The 21,826-nt window shown below is 38.0% G+C and overlaps 1 protein-coding gene across 2 annotated transcripts; it reads left to right on the top strand.

Moving 5' to 3' along the window:
- The first annotated feature begins 82 nt into the window (after nt 1–82).
- On the top strand, nt 83–19,374 carry NSUN2 (NOP2/Sun RNA methyltransferase 2). 2 transcript variants are annotated; one of them, XM_082046413.1, is made up of 19 exons: nt 83–280; nt 353–510; nt 663–767; nt 878–983; nt 1,616–1,687; nt 4,305–4,389; nt 5,216–5,408; nt 5,800–5,874; nt 6,959–7,089; nt 9,697–9,770; nt 12,532–12,662; nt 13,272–13,368; nt 14,454–14,629; nt 14,988–15,080; nt 15,474–15,609; nt 16,874–16,954; nt 17,181–17,319; nt 18,152–18,191; nt 18,819–19,374. In XM_082046413.1, exons 1-19 carry the CDS (start codon nt 203–205, stop codon nt 19,219–19,221), a joined length of 2,373 nt encoding a protein of 790 aa, XP_081902539.1. In that variant the 5' UTR covers nt 83–202; the 3' UTR covers nt 19,222–19,374. The 2 variants fall into 2 exon arrangements, with proteins under 2 accessions (XP_081902539.1, XP_081902538.1); XM_082046412.1 differs by having other exon boundaries at nt 83–510.
- The last annotated feature ends 2,452 nt before the right edge of the window (nt 19,375–21,826 follow it).

Genomic DNA, 21,826 nt, shown 5'->3' with positions numbered 1-21,826 from the left:
GAAGTTCTGCCTGTGCGGTGAGCGGTAGTGGCGCGACGTGCCGCCCCCCCCCGGAAGAGAGCGCGAAGGGGAGGGCTGGCGCAGGCGCGCGGCGGCGGGAGCACGCGGTGCCGCAGCGGTTGGGCCCCGCGCTGCCCGCGGGCCGGGAGCGGCAGCACCGGTGGCGGGGCGCGTGCTGAGGCTCGGGCGGGGCCTGGCCGCCATGGGCCGCCGGGCGCGTGACCGCAGGCGGCAGCAGCAGCGGCGGCCGGAGCGGGACGGGGCCGGCGGGGACCAAGCGGTGAGAGCCGGGCCGGGCCGGGGCGGGGAAGTGGCCGGGCCGCCGGACTTGACGGGTGGCGGCGTGTTTCAGGGCTGGGCCGGCGGCTACCCAGAGATCGTGAAGGAGAACGAGCTGTTCGAGCGGTACTACCGGGAACTGGGCATCGTGCCCCGCGGCGAGTGGGACGCCTTCATGGCGGCGCTGAGGGAGCCGCTGCCCGCCACGCTGCGCATCACCGGCTACCGCAGGTAGGGACGGCGGGACGGGCGGGGCGACTCGGGGCTGCCCGCTCCCCCGGTACCGGGCGCCCGCCGGTTCTCCCTTGGGGACGACCTGCTGGCTGCAGAAGGGCTGAAACACCCGGTCATCCTGCGCGGGTTTCTCCCTGTCCCTTCTGCAGTCACGCCAAAGAGATTCTCCACTGCTTGAAGGAAAAGTACTTTAAAGAGCTGCAGGACCTGGAGGTAGACGGCCAGAAAGTCGAAATGCCGCAGGCGCTGAGCTGGTAAGTGAGCTGGGTGTGAAATAAGGAGCTTTGCGTATTCCCAATCTTGAGCCTGACAAGTTGTTTTCTTTCTTTTGCTTCTGGCCTTTTTTCCGCCTGTTTTTCACCAGGTATCCGGAAGAGCTGGCGTGGCACACTAACTTGAGTAGAAAAATCTTACGCAAGTCGCCACAGCTGGAAAAGTTTCATCAATTTCTGGTTAGCGAGACAGAATGTGTAAGTTTTGGGTAGATCTTGATTTTTTTTTTTTTAATTTCATATCCTAAGCAGTGTTTTATTTAAGTGCATTATGAGAAATTGAGACTGTACCTTTTCTTTCAGAAGTTGGTTAACTCAGAAGAATCTGGATTTTACGTCACTGTTAACAGTGATTCATCCCGTGATTCTGGCACATAACTGCAGTTAGAAATATTTCTGCTGAACTAATTGCCTTTTTTTTTTTGAGAATGGGAAAATGAGTCCCTGACAAATAATTAGTTGCTGTTGGAAAACAGTTGTTTGAGTTTGCTAAGAAGTGCACATGTATACATACCAAGACTTACCTTTAGTGAGAGATGTTTCTCACCTGATTGAATCCAGTTTCTCATCTCTTTTAAGCAGAAACTACACCCACAGAATTAATCCCATTAGAGTAAATATGAAATTATCAGAAATTTCAACTGGGTGAAATACTGTGATTTCAGTTGTTAAAGGCTAACCGAATCTAACCCTGAGTTTATAATAGTGTGGTTTTGATTTCTTTATTATTGTACTATATAGAGGTTTAAAAACGTATCACAAAAGAAATGCATTCTTTTGTAGAATAAAAAGGAGTTCATTTAGTTTGGTTTTCTTTTCCTCTTTTCAAGGGAAATATCAGTCGTCAGGAAGCTGTTAGTATGATCCCACCTCTGCTGCTTGATGTTAACCCTCATCATAAGGTAACTCTGAAATATACTGTGTAGTAGAGTTTTTCCCTAAAAGATAGTTTGATATAAACTACAAATTAGAACAGCAGTATCAATGCTGATACAGAATTCTGGCTTGGGTTGATGTGGTTTATGTTTTCTGCATGTAAACAACCACAATCAACTAGTGTTCAGCTCACTAATACAGTCACTGCAACATGTGCTTTTTCAGCTAGATGTAATACTCATAAAAATCACTTTGTTTTAAAGTAGTTGCATAATCTTACTTTCAAAGTCTAAATGTATTTAGCTGGATCTAAGTTATGTATTCTTGTTTCAACCTCCTTTTGACGTAAGATGACTGGTTTTAACTTCCTGCCTTTTTTTAAACAGTTCTTTGCCAGGTAGTTTTCACCCTTCTGTGCCTTTTGAAGAAGTTGCATACTTCTGCTCTGTAAATCTGTTGGTTAAATTAATTTGGGTGATTTGACATGTGCTGTTGATGGTGCCTAAAGAGCATAGATGGTTAACTTTAGCTGAGTTGTCAAAGAAATGCCCATGGTATTTTCTAATGGCAGATTGTAGGAGTGGGGATATCTGATAGTAAACTCCCAGTTCTAACCTTAGTGATGTTTTAATATGCTGTATTTGTTTGCAGAATGAATCTGTCAGTGGCCTTATTCTCTTAAACTGGTAAATTAAGGAGATATGCCTTGCTATCTCAAGCAACCGTGTTGTGTACTTCTTAAAATTTTTACACCATGTCTTAAAATGTTAAGTTTTCAAACTTAACATATATAAACATAAAAACTGACATATATGTTTTAGAGACTCATTCATACATACTGTTTCTTTATTAACATTACTTAGCATACATAACTTTTCAGTTTATTTTCTCATCCTCTTACCCCAGTCCTGTATAACACAGGGCTGATGGCTGTGTTTTGTGAGGAAAGGTCTTCTCATCTCTCTTAAATAAATAATTAAATGAGTGGTATCTTCAGTCCTAATGTGTCATGGGTGCATTTTGAGTTTTGTCTGGAGCTGAACAGGTACCGAATGTGTTCAACTTGATGTAAAACACAAATTGTGAGAATATTTTTGCACACACCTTATTTATATTGTATATACAAAGGTAGCAGTATTTGGGTTTTGTATTGAATTTTTAACTTTGGTGACTGTATTTCAGCAAGTGCTTTCCAGAAGTGCCTGTAACGTTTGACAATTTTCCTCATAAATCAGACTCAGAATAGGTTCTTTATCCCCTCTTGTGACAAGACAGGAAATAGCTGCTTATGGTGCTCTTGTTGTTTGGGACCTTTTATCGTTCTTAGTGCCTTAGTTTCTGAGCTGCTTGTTATGCCCAGAATCACAGGTTACTTTTAATGCTTAACCAGCATGTCCTACATGCTGATTTCTATCTTGCACAAGGATCAGCTTGATGACTGTCAAACCTCTCTGTAGTTGTGTTCATTTTTAATCTAATTTTCATGATTCGGTTTTCCCTCACCATCAATTTGCTGGACCAATTTTAGAGCATGTTTAGGCTTGCTTATTTTTCATTGTCTTCTGCATTATCTACAAAAGTAAGTAGAAGTCAGTAGCATTATAACAGTTGTTTTGAACAGCAGATATGATGCTCTCTTACTGAGTATGTCTCATGGTGTGTTAACACTGCTGCATGGCAGCACTTACCACGTGCTCTCTGGAACTGTCTGTAAATGCTCTTTGCGTTTCTCTGTGGTCTTGTCTTGCAGTTTAGTCTTATTCATGCCAGGGGCTTGCATGAGGATCTGAGCAGATCTGTCCCCATCTTTTATCCTGTTGCATGATTTTAGCTAACTTTTACTGGAGCTCAAGGTCCAGAAGATAGACGGGAGTCATATGTTTCTGAAAATCTGTAACTAGGCAAGAGGAAAGTCTCTAGGCTTCCTTTCTTAACAGTGTTAGCTGTCAAATGATTTGCTGTGAAAGTGATTCTATGAATGACTTGATCAGGGGCCAAGTTTGTGATGAAGCAGGAGGGAGAAATATGCTAGAAATCAGATGTTGGTGCCTATGCAGTTCTGTTCTGCTGCCCAATGACAGTTTGAATATTTCCCAAGAACTTCTTCCAGGATCCAGAAGCAGGCAGCTTATACTGCCCTGATTTTTTGCATTAAGATGGAAATGAGTGAGGAGGGGTAACAGTTCGTTTTTATGAAATCTACATGATCAACCATGGCAGATAGTCTCTGATTAATTTGTTGATAGTTAAATAAAAGTTCAGCTTCCTCTTGGATGTACCTTTGCCCTTATTGTTTGTTGGTATTTGTAAAGCTCCGGTTAACTTCAGTTGGAATTGCTTGTGAGCTGATTAAAGGATCATATCCTGTATGTGTAGTCAGATTTCTCTTTTATTTTTTTTCCAGCTACTGTATTTCTTCCCTACAAACTAAAGTCCTTGTTATATTTTAGACCCTCAGAGATAAAGCTGCATTCCATGATGCAAAGAATGGAACTGTACTTTGTGTTTTTGCAAACTGGTATTCAGAACAATCATAATTCTACAATGGAATGCAAAAGTATTTAGACAAGAACACATACTAAATTTCTGAAGTACTTAAAAAATACGAGGTAGAACTTTTTTTTAACTTTCTGGTGTTTGTAGATTCTAGATATGTGTGCTGCACCTGGATCTAAGACTGCACAGCTCATTGAAATGTTGCATGCAGACATGAATGTTCCTTTTCCCAGTAAGTCTGGAAAAATTACCAAAAACTTTTGTGACTTTGACTTTCTGCTTTTTCTTGAAGAAGATTACTTTTAATATCACAGATAAGTAACTGCATTTAACTATATATTGAATACCCAAAGTAGTTGACTTAGATGGAAAGTACTGCACTGCTTCCTTGAAACTTGTAGGCTTCCTTGCCTTGAAGGAGAAAGATGGATCAGACATATATCTTCACACTTCAGACTACAGTAGGTGTGGTCAGAGGTTAAATTTTATATATAAATCAGGTTTATTTAGTAGATGGTGGCCTATGAGCCCTCATGTTTTAGTGGTATCCTGCAAACACTGGATTAAGCTGCTTTAGCCTTAAAATGGTCATGATAGTTATCTTTTTTTTTTTTTTTTTTAAAGCTTCAGAATCTTTATTTTCAGTCGGATGTTCACAGAAAATACTGCCCATAGAAATTGTGAAGTTGGGGGAGTGGATTCTTTCTGTGTTCACTGAAAATCTGTTGATGTACAGAGATTCTTTGGAGGCAGTGGAGGTTTTCTCTGTTACAAGGGTTTAACTTTGAGAGCAAAAAAGTTCAGGGGCCCTTGTTTGTGTCTTATTTCCGCTGCGTGGAAGCTAGAACTCTTGAGACCATAATTGACACATCAGTTAAACCTCAATATACTTGTATGTTATTTTATGTTCAGTAAGGGGTCCTCTATGCCATAAGCAGTCTTTTAAGTAAAAGTCTCCAGTGAAAGATTTACACAGCTTTAAAGATAAGGCAATAAACAATATAAAATTATTCAGCTGTTGGACAGTAAAGCATCTTCCCACTATTTTATGTTCACAGAGGGTTTTGTAATTGCTAATGATGTTGACAACAAGCGCTGCTATTTGCTGGTTCATCAGGCTAAGAGATTAAACAGTCCATGCATCATGGTGGTAAACCATGATGCCTCCAGCATTCCTAATCTACAAATAGATGTTGATGGAAGAAAAGAGGTCCTCTTCTACGACAGGATTTTATGTGATGTCCCCTGCAGGTATCTTGCATGTAATCTTCAATACGCAGATTTTATTGGACTAAGTGCAGTGCTAAAATTTTTGTGTTACTGAGTTACACTTTTTGTGTTACTTAATGAGATATAGTTTATGCTAACTTCCCAAACAGGTGAATGCCTTAAACTGTCATAGGTGAGAGTGAACTTTTTTTCATTACAAGTGGTACTTAAATTTGGCCAGTTGAAGGGCTACAAATTTTGAGCTCTCACTCAAAATATTGAAATACAAAGATCATGTAGAAACAAACAGTACAGCATAGAAAACTAGGTAACATGGGAGAGGGACTGTTAAATTTTTTTTCTGCTATAAAATGACTTTGTTATGACATTAATTTTACCCACAAATAATACGAATCTGTTCAACCTGTTACAGCGGAGATGGAACCATGAGGAAAAACATCGACGTGTGGAAGAAGTGGACAACACAAAACAGTTTGCAGCTCCATGGGTAAAAATGCTTGTTACACATCTGCACTTCTTTCATTTCTCTCTCCTCCTTTTACCCTATCTTTAACATCTGCGTGCATTTGCATGTTAATATATGACAAAGCAGAGACTAGGAGTTGCTTTTCTGTCAAGTCAAGATCTTATGTGCTATTCAGAGAAAATGTAGTATTTCAGATGTGAGAAGTGGAGTGTGTGAATCAAAATTGTTTGCATTCTTATGAATATCTGACATTAATATTCATTGAATTAATTTAGACAAGGTAGCTAACAAAAACAGGGAACAAATAATTTGATTGGAATTCTTAGTGTTTAGGCTTCTAAAATGTACTAGTAATGTTTTAATGTCTTTAGAATATTAGAAGATCATACATAAATGGTTTCAGTTACCTGAGATTGATTTATGCTAACTGATGGTGAATGAGTACTTAGCCTAGTGCAGGTACATGGTAATAAGCAGTAATTTAAACATAGATGAAAAAGCTTAGAACATTTTACTGTGCAGTTGTAACAAGCTGGGAATGTGGTCAGTTACTGTGACTCATCTGAGTTATGGTGACTTGTTACTGCTTGATAGTTAATTCATAATTACAGGTTTCGTTTTAAGTATGCAGGTAGGATATAAGCTGGTGATTCAGCTGAATGATACTTTTGTTAGAAGTCAAATGCTAGCTAAGACCTGTTGTCTGTAATATTTGTAACAGTCAGATTGCTCCTCATTTTGACTCCAGATTTCTGAGAAGACTCAGATTTTTAGGGTGTTATTTTTCTAGTGTTGAGTACTTTAAAATAAACTTGATGAGGCACTAGAAATAACAAAATACAGAAAGTTAGGTTAAAAGTTATCAAGCAGTGGTGTTAATGTTTGACCTAATTGTTTTAATAGGTGTGATTGTGTGTCTGCAGTATAGACTGCACTAAGCTGACTTAGTTTGACTTCAGTTTGTGTACTGGTGACAGCTGTAGAATTTGGTATGTGCTGGCTTAGTCCATGGAAAGTTATGTGTCTGCAATATAGCTTCACCTGTAAGAAATTTGATGGCAAATCTTTCTGGTTCCTGAATGATAGACCAAGAGTGTTCTGTTAGATTGCAGTTAAGAATTGCAACCCGTGGTGTTGAACAGCTGGCAGAAGGCGGAAGAATGGTATATTCTACATGTTCATTGAATCCTATTGAAAATGAAGCTGTGATTGCATCTCTGCTAGAAAAGAGTCAAGGTGAGAATGCGAGTTTGGGCAGAGTGAGTACATCTTTTTTCTCAGCCCAATAAAGGATATGCGTGTGATAGTAATAATAGTACTAGTAATAATAGTACTAGTAATAATAGTACTAGTAATAGTACTTTAATAAGCTTAGACTAGATAATGTGCTCCTAGTATGCAAAACTTCAGCAATTTTTGGTACCAGTAGTATTTAACTGGTGTTCATATGAGCAGTCTTCTTGAATAGATGTAAATCAGGTGCAAATATAAAACCTGAAGAAGTCATGTTAATAATATACAGAAGACTTCTACAGATTAATGGAGTTCAGGCTATGTTATCTGGCTACTGCTAAGCCATTCCACTCGTTGGAGTCCATGTCGTATTTCCTTTGGAAAACATGGCATAGGACATTACTGCTGTAAAGAAAAGTGAAAAATGTAGTGAAAAGCCCAGAGTGTACGTAAGCAGTTAGAGGAATGTTATTGTGCACCAGTAGGTGGGATTCACTGATGCCTTTATCATCCTTTGACCCACATTTTTACATGCTGGGAATTTTAATGCCTTCAGGGTCCTGAGGGTTTTTACACTTTTGCCTTGCATATGAAACCTTGCTTAAGTTGCTGTCAAGTCTTCATCATCTGAAGTAACGAGGTGGAAACATTGAGATGAGCTGGGAAATTGCACTGAATCAGTTTCTGATGGCAGGGTTTAGTAGCCCAAATTTCTGGTCTTGAGCTGATGGACACTGTTTTTTCTGTGTCAGAAGCCTGAAGTTTGGAGACATCTAATTGGATTTTGCATGAAAAGTTTGACTGACTTTGTTGAGCCTTGTACAGAGCAGAAACAGCTGTATTGCTCCTGGAGCTGAGCTGGTTCTGGAAGTAGAATAGCCTGTTTTGTGCAGTGTTTTCTTTGTGCCAGTCACTATTCTGACCTCAAATTATGCAGGAAATTTCATTGTCTCAGAAACAGCAGTTTAGCTGTGGTGCCTGCAGATAATTAGGAACTGACTATTTAGTTTCCACTCAAAGGACGTTTTTATTTAGAGGTGGTCTCTTTGTCAGACTGAGTGAAAACAGCATAGACACGTTTCTGGTAAATTATTGTATGCTTGGCTTACTGAAGGCTGTAGTATGCCAGTTAAGTTTAGCGATGACAAGATTGGAAAGCAGTAAGGACTAGTTTGGATAGGAGCATGAAGCAGTAGGGATGTTGATGGAAGCCAATAATGGCAGCATCTAGGGCAAATTCAGTACTTAGAAGCAAGGGTCTTGAGTGGCTGTGGCGTGTGGATCTTGTTTCTGCCCAGTGGAGATATTCTGAGGCTTACTGGGAGGCTCTAATGTGTCTCAGTGAGTGAATGTTATCCTTGGGGCTTGAACATGGTGCAGCTCAAGAAGGATTAGGTAGTGGTCTGCAAGGGGTATTGGATCTCAAGGATTTGCTAGGTCAGTCCAGAAAGTTTGTTGGTTCTTCAGTCTTAAGTTCCTGGCACTGTGTTATACTGCTACTTGTGGGGCAGATCAGAGATTGCTATCCCCTTGGGGCTGAAGGGGTAAAGAAAATGCATTTTTGTACCATGTTTCTCTGCTGGGAACTGTAGTTTTTCTGACAGACCATTTAATGACTGATGAGTCTGATGTAGTTTTGAGCCATCAGTTGAAGTCATGCTGTAGGTAGGCAGGAATATTCGAAGGAAGGATGCAAACATCAAGTTTAATCAGATTTGAAATGTCATTTTTGTCTATGAATTCATGTGTCACTTTTTCATTTATTTAAAAGACTTGCTTAAACTGTCACTGTAAGAGTAAAAGGTTAGTCTTGTAGAACAGGTTGATAAATTGTGTACAACATGAGGAAAAGCCTACCTAATTGTTAAGAAACTAGGTAACGAGAATCGCAAAAAAAAGAAATTTTAAGGTTATTTTTCTGTAGAGAGATAACCTATTTAAACAGTAAGGTTTTTGTATTGTTCTTTCTGGACTTGGGGCATCGTAAAGTTTTTATTCAGTAGATTAAGTTATACTCTGTTGATGTTTTTGTAGTAATCTGACATATTTTAGACACATAGCTTTTTATCCTGTTAGTTTGATAGTTCTTACCTTCTGTTAAAGAGTTTGGAATTTTCCGTTCCATTAAAAAATAATAAATTCTTTTTTCCTCTCGCACTGAAATATGTTACGTTTGTAACACCATAAAATCAGAATATATCAAACATTTTAAAGGCTTAGTCATCCCCAAAGAGTACTTTTCTGAAAAGTGCTTTATCAGCATAGTAAATGCACATACTAAGTGAGACTAAAAACTTCTGAGTGCATTGCCTCAAACACTGATGTTTAATGATACAGGTTGTAGAGTATTACTCTATGCAGTTGCTGCAGAAAGTATCTAGCCATTATATTTTGATTAGTTTATAGGTTGCAAAATTCTGTACTTACTATGAATAGTTCTTACCACATTTTTTGTTAACTTTCATGATAGTAGTTGTATAACATTTTGTTCCTTGAAAGGTTTAAAACGCAATGGTCTTAAAATGATCCTAAAACTATTTTTATAAAAGTTAATTAGGAGCACAACTCTCAATTTCTGTTTTCAATAATATTTGTATTCTTGGGTTTCAGGTGCCTTAGAACTTGCTGATGTCTCTTCTGAGTTACCAGGTTTGAAGAGGATGCCAGGAATTACAAAATGGAAGGTACTTATCTGATGTTCCTGTGAAGTTCTTTGTCTATGGTAGAATGTTAAATTATGGAAGTTTTGAAGTAAAATTGCAAAACATTAGACAGAGCTGAAGTAATGGTAGTGATTTTTCTGTTTAGACTTTTAGACAATATTGCATTGTAGGGGACAGCATTAAAAATCTTTCTGATGCTAAGTTCTTGTCTCGTCATCTGCTCTCCTCTTTTTTATCTACATTTCTTTGCTCTGTCTCCTCTACTGCCTTAATATAATTCCATTTTATATTGCCTGCAGCATGTGGCCTGTAGATGGCAACATAATTTCAGCCGCTTTTTAAGTTATCCCTTCTCTGTCTTTACAGTCTATGAGTGTTAGATTTTACTGTTCTTTAGCTGGTCCATTTGAATCATTTGGAAGTAAAAGCTGTTGAACCCTTTCTGGAAGTAAGCTATAAAATCTGCAGTTGTGTGAGTAATCCTAGAATATCAATAGAATCCTGTATTCTGTTCCAAGCCTTATGTGATTTCAATTCTGGAAATAGACTGGTAGGGAGGGATAAAAAACACTAAAGCTTCTTTATCTTCCTGAGTATAATCAGAAAGAGTAGAAGGCTGTCCTGGTAGTAGAGAAAGAAACACTGATTAAATTTTAGTTATGAGCATGTGCCTAATAACATCTGTTGAAAGTTTGCAAGACTTTCTTCAGCTTTTATTTGCTGCTACTGTATTTTGTTCAGGCCTCGTGGTCTAGCTCATCATTAAATGTATTTGCTTCCTTTGGTGCTGTTTTTACTCGGTGTAGTCTTGTTTCCTGGTGAAATGTCTGTCCAATGGGAGTTCTGTGACTTAGGGTTTACACTGAATATTCCTGAGCACCAGTTGACTGTAAATCTCTGGAAACAGCAAAATAAAAACAAGGTTTTTTTCAAGGGACACTCAGATGCCTGGAAATAACATTCAGAACTCTCTCCTTAAGCCAGGTGATGAGTGAACTCAAATGAGTTGCTTCAGAATCTTGAAGGAAGAGGCCCTTTAAACTTCAGATATGTTACAACACTTTTAGTCTTCATTCTACACTAATAACAGCGGCAAAATGTGCAGTAGAGAAGACTTCAGCATGTTCTTTGATGCTTTGCCATTCCAGCAGTTACATTGTGTGGTTAGACTGGTAAACTAAAACTGAACAGAGCAGGGCTGTTACGCATTTATTCTAGTACATCAAAAATAGTTCTAGACTTGTTTGTACTTCCAGTTATTTAACAGTCTCATTGTTTGTTTCTGTCAAGCTGAACTCATAGCTTCCAAAGAAGAGCAGTTCAGAATCTCAGTGTATCTTGTCTGTATCTAGCAATATGACATGTAGCATATTGGACTTCAAATACTAATTCTGGAAGTACAGTCATTTCTGTTTCAGGGAAATGGAAAAGTATAATATTTTAGGTGTGATCTGATCAGTGGCTGAGAAATGCCAGACTTCATGACACTGAAATCTGTATTCTAACATCATTATTGAAATTGTAATCTAGATAAATCTTGCATTTCAGTTTCCACTAGAATAATTAATTAAACCTTCAAGACAATCACAGTGAGATATATGAAAACATTTTATTATGCTTGCCAGTCCTGAAGTCACTATCACTGTGACTTCTCTAGTTTGTTGTCTTAGCAACAAAAACAGGCCTTCATTTCAGATAGGAATTTTATGCATTTGCCCTACACATTCCTGGATGTTACCTTTATTCTAGCCCTAGTCTCCAGTATTTGAGGCATCTAGACTTCTGAAGTCAAATTTTCCGTTTGGCTTCATTTTTTTGTTGTTTTTTTTTTTTGGTTGGTTGGTTTGGTGTTTTTTGTGATGGTGGGTTTTTTTCTACTTTGGTACTCTTGCTTAAAGAGCATTCCAAATGCTTTGTTACAAGAGCTGTGGCTCCAGCCTCCTGCTTGTATCCTAAGCATCTGTCAAAAGCTTTGACCCTTAGACAGAATGAGATGTTATGTCCACACAGTATCTTAAGAGTGGATTTATAGATGTGTTCTGAGTCCTAGATAAAGATGCAGACACTAGAAAATTCATGGGGACATGATTCTTCAGTAACTTTCCTTGGAAACATTTCTGTGACCTATATATGCCTGTGTCATGGGACTCTGCTTACCGAGCTGTTGTGTTGCACTCTTGGATCTTTCCCGTGTTATGAATTTGGAGTTCCTCATTTCTAGTTTCTGCTGCTAGACTGCAATAGCCCTTTTCCTTTGTATACTGCTTGACAGCTGCCTATAGCAGAATGTCCCACAGCCAGTCTCATGGACAAAAAGAAGTAATGTGTCCTAAATCTGATGGCTTAGTAATCTTACTAATCACCACTGTCCTTCCTTTAAAAGTTGGTGTTCTGGAAGGTTAACAGATCGCTGTAGTTGGTTCTGCACCAGTCTTTACTTGACTACACACTTCCTGAAGCATATGAAGTGGAGCAAAGAGGTACAGCTGGAAAGAATCTCCTGCTCTCAAGTGCATACGTACAATGCACAAAGGAACAATACACTTCAAAGAACTTTAATTTACCATAGCAGAAAATAACTTCTCTTTTTGCCATCTGGACCTTGGCTTGAAAGTATTTTAATACGTTTTTGTTTTGAAAGTACTTGGTTTGAAAGTATTTTAATGGTTGGACTTGATGATCTTGAGGTTCTCTACCAACTGAAATGATTCTATGATTCTAATTAAAACCTGTAAAATGGTGACACGTATTCCTCACAGTATTTATATTTACTCCTTTGAAGGTAATGCTGAAAGATGGGCAGTGGTTTGAAGAGTGGGGAGATGTGCCTTCAAACAGACAAACACAAATACGTCCCACTATGTTTCCAGTAAAAGATGAAGAGAAGCTAAAGGCAATGAATCTAGAGCGTTGGTAAGTTTTCCCAGAGTAGATTTTTATGGGGTTTTGATGGTTACCTTCTGTGGTGGTGGGCAAATTATAATGAGGTCAGATTAGGAATGTGTTGCAGTATGGACTTGTGCTTGTATAGGTCTGAGTATATTTTGATTGCTTAATATGTAATAGCAGTACACAATATTTAAATTCCAGTGAACTGAGAGAAATTATTGAAAAATGTTCACAAGGAATAATTACTCAAAAAACAGGTGAAATTCTTTGCATCCAGTAGAGATACATATCCATAATTACTGGAAAAGTATGTAAAACACATTTTAACAGTGTGGCTTATTTTCTATGAAAGACTTTCCATAGCTATTCTAAAAACAGTGTTTAGAAATGAGTCATTAAAGCACAGATGTGAATGGTGAAATGAATGCATTGCAATGATGCAAGTTATTTTGCCAGAATGCTCCATTTTAGATCCTGTTTCTAGCTTGATAAATTAAATCTGCGAATCCTACTAGTAATACTTAGTTTACCCTGAGAGTAAATATAAATGTGACACTTCTAGTACTTTGTGAAGGCCTGAATGCTGCTGATGAATACACTGCAACTTTTTTTTTTTATCCCACTCCTTCCTAGTCTTAGGATATTGCCACATCATCAGAACACAGGAGGTTTCTTTGTAGCTGTGTTAATCAAAAAATCTCCAATGCCATGGAATAAACGCCAGCCTAAGGTAACTTCTTTTAAGAAGAGCTAAAATGTTAACTTTTAATAACGTTTATTGAGTTTTTTTAAAGCTTGCGTAATAGAAAACATACTATAACTGTTTCATATCTACCCTTCAGTTATAGTTCAATGTGTCAATTAAAAATAATTCCTAAATCCCTTAAGAACTTGAAAAAAATCTCCTTTTAAAATAGAAAAAATAAGGAGGGAGGGATTTTGAAATCATAGTAAAATAGCAAGATAAAACCTGAAACTAAAATTGAGGCTTTAAAAGAATTACAGCAGCAGATTAGATTGGGCAGCTAAAGCTGCCACTTCCTTCAGTTGTGTGTGGTCCCTCTGCTGAAGGCTTTTTTTTGCTGTATCGTAAGCTAATTCTGATTTTGGTTTATCTTACTCTGTGGCTGGTTGCTTGGGAGTGATTCACTAGCAGATTAGTCTGGCAGATCAGCAGCAGGGGAATGGATGTAAAACTGTTAGGAGCAGCGGCAGCTTCAGCCATCTGACTTTAATCCATTTGTTGTCAATTGTCTTTAAAATCCTGTCAACAGGATTTTAAGTTGAAATGACTTATTTGATCTCTTAGATTGCTTATATCTTTAAGAGAAACTTCTTGTGTGAATCCCTTTTAGCTGCTTCTATTTATGTGATTTGCTTCATTAGAACACCTAATGAGTGAAATTTATGTGGCAGTATGGAAAAAGCATTCAGAAACAAGCGTCATCCAAATCGTTTGTGCTCTTCTAAGTTAATTGTAGCACTCGTGTGTGTCACTTTTGAGTGCTAGGAGGAAAGCAGCAAATACTGACTTAAAATAGTCTTTTCTGTGAGTGCTCAAGCATTTTTTTCTAAATGGTATAGAAACAGCTTTCTTGGACAGTTGGTGAGAAATCGTCTGGATCAGTACTAGAGGTGAATGCAACTTATAATGGTATCTTGACTTAGTAATCAGTTTAGCTCCCTAAATGGATGTTTGAGCTCTTACATACAAATTGATACGAGTTAAGCACATGCTAAGAGAGAACATAGATTTGTTTTGTTACAAGTAAGATGCTGCTTTTGCTTTATTGAAAATACTGTAATTTGAAACAGATTCATCAGAAATTACAACAAAGAACAGAAGATACTGAAGTGACAGCAGCTAATTCAAATAATGGTTCTGAATGTATTACTGAAGAACCAACACTTGCTGAAAATGAAGAGTCTAAGAAAACGCAAGAATTGCAGAATTCAGACACTGAGCAAAGCAAAAAGGAAGGAGTATGTGGGTAAGAGACCATGTCTGAGTATTTGTCCTGTAACAGCTTTGTAATTGCTGAGTATTCTATAGGTCTTTTGTTGTTGGACTCATTTAGAAGTTTATCAAGAAGAACTAATGAATTTACTTTCAGAAGCTGACCTTTGGAAGGTCCTTACTGTTTTCACAATTACTCCCTCAGAAACCTCAGTTTACTTGTTTTTTTGGTTTCTGTAGTGTTGCCTTAGTGAAGCACAGGAAAATGTCAGTATTCTGTTTGGCATGCTATTGTTACCATAAGGCAAGTGTTGACTCATTGAACTGAATATACTGTTTTAAAACAAAGTACTTTTACTGCAATTGACAACACAATGCTATTTTCTTTTTAGACCACCACCATCTAAAAAAATGAAGTTGTTTGGTTTTAAAGAAGACCCTTTTGTGTTTCTCCCTGAAGATGATCCATTGTTCCTTCCTATCCAGTAAGAAAAAAATGTTTCTGTTTCTGCAGTAAGATTCCTAGTAGTTTAGGAATACTACTAGTTCAGGAATATTAGTAGTTCAGTCACAAAAGATGTGTCTAGCTGGTAATACATAAAACTTTTTCCCTACCTTTTTACCAGGTTCCCCTCTCCTCAACACTTAAACTCGTTTAAATGAAATAGCCAACTATAGTTTGCACTGGAAATTTTCGAGTGTATCTTAGTGTCTATGACAGCTTGTCCTTTCTGATGTCATATATCTTAGAAAGTCTAATCTTATTTTTCTGGAGCCAAAATGTTAAGTGTTTGCACAGATAGCTTGAGGTCTAACTCATGCATTTTGAGTGTGTAATTTCATTGTTCAGTTAATCAAAACAAGTATTATGGCCACAGGAAATTCTATGCATTGGACCCCTCGTTTCCCAAGATGAATTTACTAACTCGAACTCAAGAAGGAAAGAAGAGACAGCTCTACATGGTTTCTAAGGAGCTAAGGAATGTGCTTCTGAACAACAGTGAGAAGATGAAGGTATGGTTCATTCCTTCAGGTTTTCACAGTGGAGATCATAAGCATCAGTGGATGTCTCCTTGAACTTTGTTGCTGAGCTTATTGTTTATATAGAGGGTGAGCCCTCTGATGGGCCTTTTCTTTTAGTCTGAATGAATGTTTTCCTCTCTATCCCTCCTCTGTTAACGTGAAGAGTTGTCTCTGAGAGGTAGATAAGTCTCCAGGATGAAAATCGGTATGCTTTTTGGCAGGTGCAAGGGAACTTAAAAGTAGAGGATGGGAACAGGTAACTGCTTTGTGTGTACCAACATTGTTATGTGGTCTTCAGGTACCTTCACAAGTGTACATTAACACTGTTGTATTATGAGCCCTTTAATTATAAAAGTATTAAGAACTTCAAAAGCCTACCAAAAATAACTGATAACTTCAGCTAAATTATTAGCTGGATGTGTTACATGGGGACGTTATTTCAAAGTAATTTCAAAAACTGAACATTTTGAGAAGTTGTTAAGCTGAATGATAATGGAATAAGAAGTAATTTTTTGTGAATTAGAGTTTGTTTGTTTGTTTTTAATATGACTCTTCATGAAACATGCCTTAAAAGTTGTTGAATAATTTAAGTCAGAGTGAGGTCATCTAGTGCAGCTTCTTCCTGCCCCAAGCAGAGCTAACTTCAAAGCTGGATCGGATACAGTTTGGGGCCTTGTCCACTCAAATATTGAAAATTTCCAAGGATATTTATTACATCTTTGCAACAGATTTTGAAATGGATAAATAATTATTCTTTCATCCCACATACAGGAAATGGCTACATAATTGACAAATTTTTAATAAAGTCATGCATTATATTAGGCAGTGAGACTTTGAGCACTACAAAGGATATGGTGTCCTAATATTAAGCACTTGTGCATTTTTAAAATCCTGTCCTTGTTTAACTTTCCCAGAATCACTCAGAAAATTCTTGCTTGAACTAAAATTAAAATTAGATCTTAATAGTTCATTGCCCTCATTTGCCACTTCCTCACGGTGTTCAGTTTTCAACCTGGAAATGAGTAAAAGGCATTTATGTTGAGAGAGAACTATGTTTTGATAGCAGGAATTCCTTTTTCTCTTGAATGAATTTTCACATGAATATAATTCAGTGTTCATTGCAAATGAGCGAACGTTACCACAGAATTATCCTTTCTTCCTCCTTTTAGTCGAAGAGTTGAGTAAAAACAAAGTTCAGAGTGGTAATTAGGAATTTATACTCCTTAATGATGCTTATTGGATTTGCTGTTTGCAGGTTATTAACACAGGGATAAAAGTCTGGTCTCGCAACAGTGATGGTGACCAATTTGGATGTGCGTTCAGATTAGCACAAGAGGTAACTACATAGTATTGTATTTTCAAAGGAGATACTTTGGTTTCCTCTAGAGCCTATAGTACAACTGGCATTAACTTTGTCAGATTAAGGACAATTTGTATTTTAATTAATGTTTAAAATGTGAAAATTATTTTCTGATATTAGCTAGAGGACATACTGCTTTTAATATTTTTCCTTCAGAAAGCAGAGATTGTCTTTTGAAATAATTATTTTATTTATTAAACAGGGAATTTATACTCTGTACCCATTCATTCATGCAAGGATTATAAATGTCTGCATAGAAGATGTTAAAATTCTGCTAACCCAGGAAAATCCATTCTTAAGTAAATTTAGCAGTGAAACGCAAAAGAAAGTCAAAGACATGGGTAAGCCTTCTAATTTGTGCTATGACATAATGATTATTATACCATACACAGAAGATGATGAAAATCCTGTCACATAAACTGTGTTTGCTAAAATTGTTAATTAGGCAAGTAAGCATTACTGAAACCCACTGTGCTACTAGAAACTGTAGTCCTTTCTGATCACAGCTTTATAGTTCATGAACTCCAGACAATAGAAGAGTTGCCAAACTTAGGACAGCTGTGAAGCAGTGCTGTGATTTTATGTACATTACTGATCTTCACACCTCTTAATGTTCCAGCGGGAACTGTTTGTCATCTGTATCAAATATAGTGATTCGGATTTGATTTTCTTAAATATGGGCAACAATGTCCACTCATATTAAATTTTTATTTCCTCTATGTTGCATGCTTGAAGAAATGGAAAACTCATTTTCAGTGTTTTGGTTTATGTTGTTTTATTTTCAAGTTATTGCTAGTCCTTGTACTTCAGTGTTTGATGAGACAAAATGGCAAGATACTCTTTGTTCATTTTACTTAAGTAAAAGTTCTTTGCTAGATTCACTGAATAAATTAATCCATTTAATGGATTTTAATTTTAATTTGTTTGTTTGGAGTTTGAGAGGGGGCAGGGTTGGCATTTGCTTGGTAGGTATATAAATACTTTGAGGGGAAAAAAAAAACACCCTGGTATTGTCTATAGTTTACTGTACTGATATTAGCAACTGTTAACCAGCTCATGCTGTGTGGCTGTCTAAAAACCAATTTTCTTGAAAGTTTTCAAATTACAGTAATTTTAACGTACCAAGTAACACATCTGTTTTGGTTTTGTTCCCCCCGCCCCCCTTTCTTGTAGCGATGGGAAGTATAGTTCTGAAGTACGACCCAGATCCTGAGTAAGTATTTATGCATTTTTGCATTTTTAAAACTTGGACAAGAATTTATTTTCAGTCAGCAAAAACAGAAGTGGAGGCATAGAGGTGCAGTGAGGTCAACAGTGAAGCCTGACAGGATACCAGGAGTATAACAGAGAAAGAAGCTATATTGCCTGTGTATGCTTTAAAAAATTGGATTTAGCTTTGTAAAGGAAAGCTAGTAGTTCTGCCAGAGGTCCACAGTATCCCTGCATGCCATTGATTTGTTTGTGAAGTCCAGCATTTGGAATACAAAAAGTTAAACCTTTTCATTGTTCATTTTTGTTGACAAAGCAGTATCAGAAGCTCTTGAGAACTTTTTAAATGTAAAATTTCATCTTGCTGTTGCTTATATTAGTTTTGAAACCAGAACCAGAAAATTATTTTGGCTGTTGCATTGAGCTTTATTTTTTTTTTGTTTGCTTGTAGACAAGCAGGTACCTGTTTAGATTTTGAAGTTAAGACCAGTGTACACACCACTTCTACAAGTAGTTATAAAATGCTTTCACTATTACAGATTGTGCACTTATTTATCGGGGTTCGGCTATAAAATTAAGTTTTGAAGATTAACTTTCTCAACGTTGACTGAATATAACTGTTTGTTTGTAGAAAACCTGATGATCTTCAGTGTCCTATAGTGCTGTGTGGTTGGCAAGGAAAGACATCACTCCGTGCCTTTGTGCCCAAGAATGAGAGACTTCATTACCTGAGGATGATGGGAGTTGAAGTGTTTAAAGCGAAGAGGAAAGAGGAGGAATTGGAAAGTAAAATGACGGAAGTTCAACATAGGCTGTCACAAACAGAGGAAGGAATGGATGTGGAAGATAAAGAACATGATTTAGTCACAAAAATGGAAGCAGAAATAGGTGAAGAATCTTCCCACAGTCCTGTGGAAAGCAGTGCTATGGAAGTAGAAAATAAAACTGAGGACTTAGATCAATCTAGTAAAAATGCCAACAGTCATGTAAGCCAGGAAAGCAAAGACACGGATGCGAATAATGTGAAAGATTAAGTTTCTTTATTACTTGTCAGCTTCCCCGAGGCTGACATCCAGACTTCTGCTTTTAGCATGCAAGTATATTCTAAAATTTTGTTTGGAGTGAATGAGATGTTTCTTTTCTAAAGTTTCACCTATTTTATTTTTAAAATGAAAACTATAAAGAGATTTCAAGTGTGTCTTCTTTTTTACCTTTTTAAGCTCTGTATTACTGGTGGGTTTGTGTGTCTGTTGCTGGCAATGGACCATGCACCAGTAAAGCCCATATTTGAAAGGGAGTAATGGTATATACAAATGAACTGCCTGTGTAGCTAGTCAAGAATTCCTTCAGAAGAAAAAAAATACAGGTTATCATTCCAAGCACAGAAGTTTTAGGAAAGTATTTTTTCTCTTAATATTGCTTACCCACCTACCACCCAATCGGTGTGAGTATGCGTACAAATGCACCTCTAGGATATCTAACTAACAACATGGTTAACATTTGTTTAAAATGAAACCATGCATAGCATCCTGGAAACAAAAATGCAGAATGCATTTTGCCAGAGACTGTCTGAGGGTCTTCTTCAGGGTAGTTAATTGCTCGACAGGCATAGCTAGTAAACGTCATTAACTAGATCTTCAGGTAAGCTGAGCGTGCCTCAAACTCCTATCTTGAAATGTGCCTGTTAACCTGCTGTGGTCATCTGTTTCTCTGACATTCTTTCAAGTGGGAGTCATCTCTGATTTTTGCAAGATACTTGTTCATAGCTGAAATAACAGTTAAAAAGAAAGTGTGGTGGTATATATTGTTGTATAGTAGATGTTTAAAAGAGGTTATTGAGTTCCAAAAGGGTAATTTCCTTAATCTAACTTCAAAAAGGGAAAAAAAAAACCAGTTAGCTACCTCAGAAACTTATAAATTCCATCCTTTGTGACTTGGTTTCAGCATTACTGTATGTATTTGTATGTAGTTGAGCTGACAGCGATGTGTAACCCCCACCCGGGCCCTGGGCCTGCTCCCAGCTGCCCTGCTGTTCCCTGGAGGGGGGCTGGGCTGGTACCGGGGCCCAGGGACCGTGGTGGTTCTCTTCCCTTGCCTCACCTGGGCCCCTCAGTCTTGGGCCTGCGGGGTGAGGTGATGCCTGCAAGGTGGGTGCTGGTTTCTGGTTCACATGTCCTGCTGCTCATGGGAGTGAGGAGCAGGGGAAGGGCAGGTTCAGCCTGGAGAAGAGAAGGTCTCCAGGGAGACCTTATTGCTGCCTTTCAGTGCTTAAAAAGGGCCTGTAAGAAAGATGGGGACAGACTTTTTAGCAGGGCCTGTTATGACCAGACAATGGGTAATGGTTTTAAACTAAAGGAGGGGAGATTCAGGCTAGACATGAGGAAGAAATTTTTTACAATGAGGGTGGTAAAACACTGTCACAGGTTGCCCAGAGAGGTGGTAGATGCCCCATCCCTGGAGATATTCCAGGCCAGGCTGGATGGGGCTCTGAGCAACCTGATCTAGTTGCAGATGTCCCTGCTCATTGCAGGGGGTTGGACTATATGGCCTTTGAAGGTCCCTTCCAACCCAAACCATTCTATAATTCTATGAAAGTGACTGGTGGTACAAGGTATCGTCCTTCACTAGGAACCATGGTGATGCAAATATTTCTGTTGCATGTCAAACTTTACCATGTGTACTTTACTGATGAATTCCTAATGTGGCTTGGATCCATTTGCTGTACTTGCTACAACAGTCTTTCTGATGCCTGCCCTTGAACTACTTCATCGAAGGGAGTATTCTTGAGGGAGAGATGTAAAAGTGAAATAATGCCATGTCCTCTGATAAGATGCAAGTCTCATGCAGTGAAGAACCATTGACAGGACTCATTTTCCTCTTGAGAGTCTGTAAAATAGGTTAATAAAAAAAATCAGTTCTTGCCCTTGTATTTTGCTAAGGTTTGAGTGTGTTCTTTGGATCAGGAGCTGCGATTGCACGGGTTATTTTTTAGCAGCTCTTCAGGCTGAAGAGCAGCACAGCAGAATTTTCTTTTGAATGGAGGTGTATGCAAAGTACAATTTTTAATTCTTAAAGTACACAAGGAAAAAAATTATAGCAACCTGAAACTTCAAGCATGAAAATTAACATTGGTTTTCATGTCTTTGCATTTATTCTGACATATTTGGTATTTGAAATAGAAGAAGGGTGGAAGACCAGTGTCATTTTAAAGTCCTCATCACTGTCACAGTCTGCAGCACTTAGCCCTGAGGATGACTAATTTTAATCCATCTAATCTTTTTATGCTCTAACGATCTCCATAAATTATCGGAAGGTCAAATGTTAAAACTTATGTGAAGAAACCAGAATTTATTTTTAATTATACCTGCTGTTACTGTATCTGCTGATGTCCCTGAGCAGCAGTTTAAGCTTCCTTTTGGTCAGTGACTCTCCTAAGGATACAATTTTATGATAAGCTGATAAGAATACTTGTTGATACAAACAATCCAGACAAATCAGCAAAAAGCTAACTGGAAAATGAATATTCCTGATTTTTGTTTTTTTGTTTTTTGTTTTTTTTTTTACAGAGTTTACCCCAGACTAAAATGAGAGTAGAAGGATTTTATCTGTGAGCTAAAGAAAAGTAGGTTCTTGGCCCAT

Source organism: Streptopelia decaocto (genome assembly GCF_964273445.1).
Source record: "Streptopelia decaocto genome assembly, chromosome: 2".
NCBI classification, from domain to species: Eukaryota; Metazoa; Chordata; class Aves; order Columbiformes; family Columbidae; genus Streptopelia; species Streptopelia decaocto.
The sequence above is the reverse complement of the archived record's forward strand: the minus strand, read 5'-3'. Positions and strand labels throughout refer to the sequence as shown.